Source organism: Empidonax traillii, unplaced genomic scaffold (assembly GCF_003031625.1).
Source record: "Empidonax traillii isolate 1590-97213 ecotype Southwest subspecies unplaced genomic scaffold, ASM303162v1 scaffold2334:size27091, whole genome shotgun sequence".
Lineage (NCBI taxonomy): Eukaryota > Metazoa > Chordata > Aves > Passeriformes > Tyrannidae > Empidonax > Empidonax traillii.
In genome coordinates this window covers 15,180-17,756 of record NW_020957527.1, presented here as the reverse complement: position 1 = coordinate 17,756, position 2,577 = coordinate 15,180, and the positions used below count along the sequence as shown (strand labels likewise).

General features: G+C 56.2%; 1 protein-coding gene across 10 annotated transcripts in view; it reads right to left on the bottom strand.

The window, feature by feature from the left end:
* Nucleotides 1-471, bottom strand: part of LOC114071847 (olfactory receptor 52B2-like) — a 2,292-nt gene extending 1,821 nt beyond the window's left edge. Inside the window, exon 1 of one of the 10 annotated variants that reach the window (XM_027909732.1) lies at nucleotides 42-471. In XM_027909732.1, the coding sequence (XP_027765533.1) occupies nucleotides 42-471 (430 nt within the window). The remainder of the gene's footprint in view (nucleotides 1-41) is intronic. The other 9 variants (XM_027909738.1, XM_027909729.1, XM_027909731.1 and 6 more) reach the window with 9 other exon arrangements.
* Nucleotides 472-2,577: the final 2,106 nt, after the last annotated feature.

Genomic DNA, 2,577 nt, shown 5'->3' with positions numbered 1-2,577 from the left:
GATGCAGAAGCCCCGGAGGACGGCGGCCACGGCGATTTTCCCGATCACCGAGGGCGTCAGGACGGACGGGTAGCGCAGCGGGTCACACACGGCCACGTAGCGGTCGAAGGCCATGGCCAGCAGCACGGAGGATTCCACGATGAAGCTGAAATGGGTGAAGAACATCTGCGTGATGCAGGCGTCAAAGGAAATCTCTCTGGCGCTGAACCAGAAGATGGCCAGCATTTTGGGCACCGTGGTGGTGGACAGCATGAGGTCAGAGACGGCCAGCATGGCGAGGAAGAGGTGCATGGGCTCGTGGAGGCTCCGGTCTGTGCTGATGACGAAGAGAAGGACCGAGTTGCTGAACACTGCGGTGAGGTACATCAGGCAGAAGGGCACGGAGATCCAGACGTGGCACTCCTCCATGCCCGGGATGCCTGTCAGGACGAAGGTGATGGGGTCGAAGCTGCTTTCGTTGAGCTCGTACATGGCACTCCGGTCCTCGGTGTCCTGGCGTGGCTCTGTGCAGGGAAGAGGCGAGATAAATGGTGCCTGCCGCCTGGATTTGCCCACAAACCCCTGCAGATGTTAGAAATCAGGGCACAAGGCACCTGCCTTCCACCCTGAGGGGTTCCCTCTCTGCATTTTGCTGTACAAAGCACCCTGTTTGTTCTATCAACACTACAGACTGTGTCTGTAAGGAAAACATCTTCTCTGTGCCTCCACTGCCACCACAAACCAGGTCAGGCCCTTTCGCAGATCAGCTTTATCCACTGTCCCACAAAGATTGCAGAAGTCACTGTCAGCCTTGTCACGATCAGTGGCTGCACCTGTGAGCACACAGAGTCTGTGGGGGGACCTCCAGGGAGGTGAAATGACACAACTCCTCACCTCGCTCAGATCACTGACTGACACATCTCCAAGAGCTCCTTGTACAAACCACAAATTCAGGAACGAATCCTGCCCCAGTACCAACACTGGGAAGTGTCTGCAATGTGACCCACACCCAACTGCACCTCTGAGGGCTGTGGCCATCCCTGACACTTCTCTCTTGGAGACCCTTTAGGCACTGGAAGAGGCTCTAAAGTTTCCCTGGAGCCTTCCCTTCTCCAGGCTGAACACCCCCAGCTCTCCCATCCTAGCTCCAGAGCAGAGGGGCTCCAGCCCTTTCTTTTCCTTCCTTTTCCTTCCTTCCTTTTCCACTCCTTCATAAAGAGGGGCAAAGGCACGGTGGGCTGCACAGAGTGATCCTTGGACAAAGAAACGCTGGCCCAAAGCAGAAATCCCCCAGAGAGACACATTGAGTGTACAGTTCTGCACTGATGTCAGCCCGTGGCACCGTCCCAGCCCCTGAGCTCAGTCTCAGAGTTCCTGAAGTGCTGGGAGCACTGTCCCAGAGCTGGATGTTTGGAGCTGGGAGCACCATCCCTGAGCTGGGAGCACCATCCCTGAGCTGGGAGCACCATCCCTGAGCTGGGAGCACCATCCCTGAGCTGGTAGCACCATCCCTGAGCTGGGAGCACCATCCCTGAGCTGGTAGCACCATCCCTGAGCTGGGAGCACCATCCCTGAGCTGGGAGCACCATCCCTGAGCTGGGAGCACCATCCCTGAGCTGGGAGCACCATCCCTGAGCTGGGAGCACCCTCTCATAACTGCTCAGCCTGCGGGTATTTCTGCACGTTTGAATAATGCAAACAAGCCAAGCTGCGGGTCCTCCCCGGAGGCTTTGCCGTGAGAACGGCTTTGAGGAGAAGGAACACCACAGAACTGATGGGTTTACATGCTGGGTTTACATGCTTTCCCCCATTTTAGCCTCCCAGCCCCCATGTAAGCTCCATCATACGGTAGAAAAACCCCAGGCCAGGCTTGGGATGGAGGAAAACCAGTTGGATTCGGACCAAAGCTAAACCTTCCCTGTTTGCAGCCTGATTTACTTTCATTGCAAACGGCAGATAGTCGAGTCAGGCGTGTTTGCATTTCTAAGCACTTCCATTAAGGATTCTCAGCCTCCCTGAACCCAAAGCCCACTGAAAACATTGCTTAGTACAGAAAAGACCTTCAGCTCAACGCAAATATTTATCCAGTCGCTTCTTCCACTTGCAAACCCACGTCACCCAGGTGAATCGAGCCAGGCTGGGTCTAGAGCTGGGGAATAAATCCGCCTGGGAACGTTCCCAGGCTCCAGTGCCAGCCGGTGAGATTCTGTGTGGGCTGCAAAGCCCCTTCACCTCTGCTTCCCAGTTTATGGAAATCTATTCCTCTCACACGCCGCTGTCCTTTCCTTCAGTCTCTTCAAACAGATCCCAGCGTTTGATAGAAAATGACTCACCGAGGACCAGCCCCAAACCGAGAAGAGGAACCACAGCCCCGGGCGGTGCCGAGCTCGGGGGAGCCCAAATCCCCCTGGGCTGCCAGGGCTGGCGATGTCGGCCCCTTCCCTCTCCCAGGTCTCGGCGGGAGCATCAGCCCCTGCACCCGGGGACGTTTAAATTGCCGTGCATTAACCATTAACAGCAGTTAACACTGCCGGGTGAGGCATTTCCTGCTTTTCCACAATTTGCATTGCAAGTGATTTTTCCCTCTCCCCCCGGGCG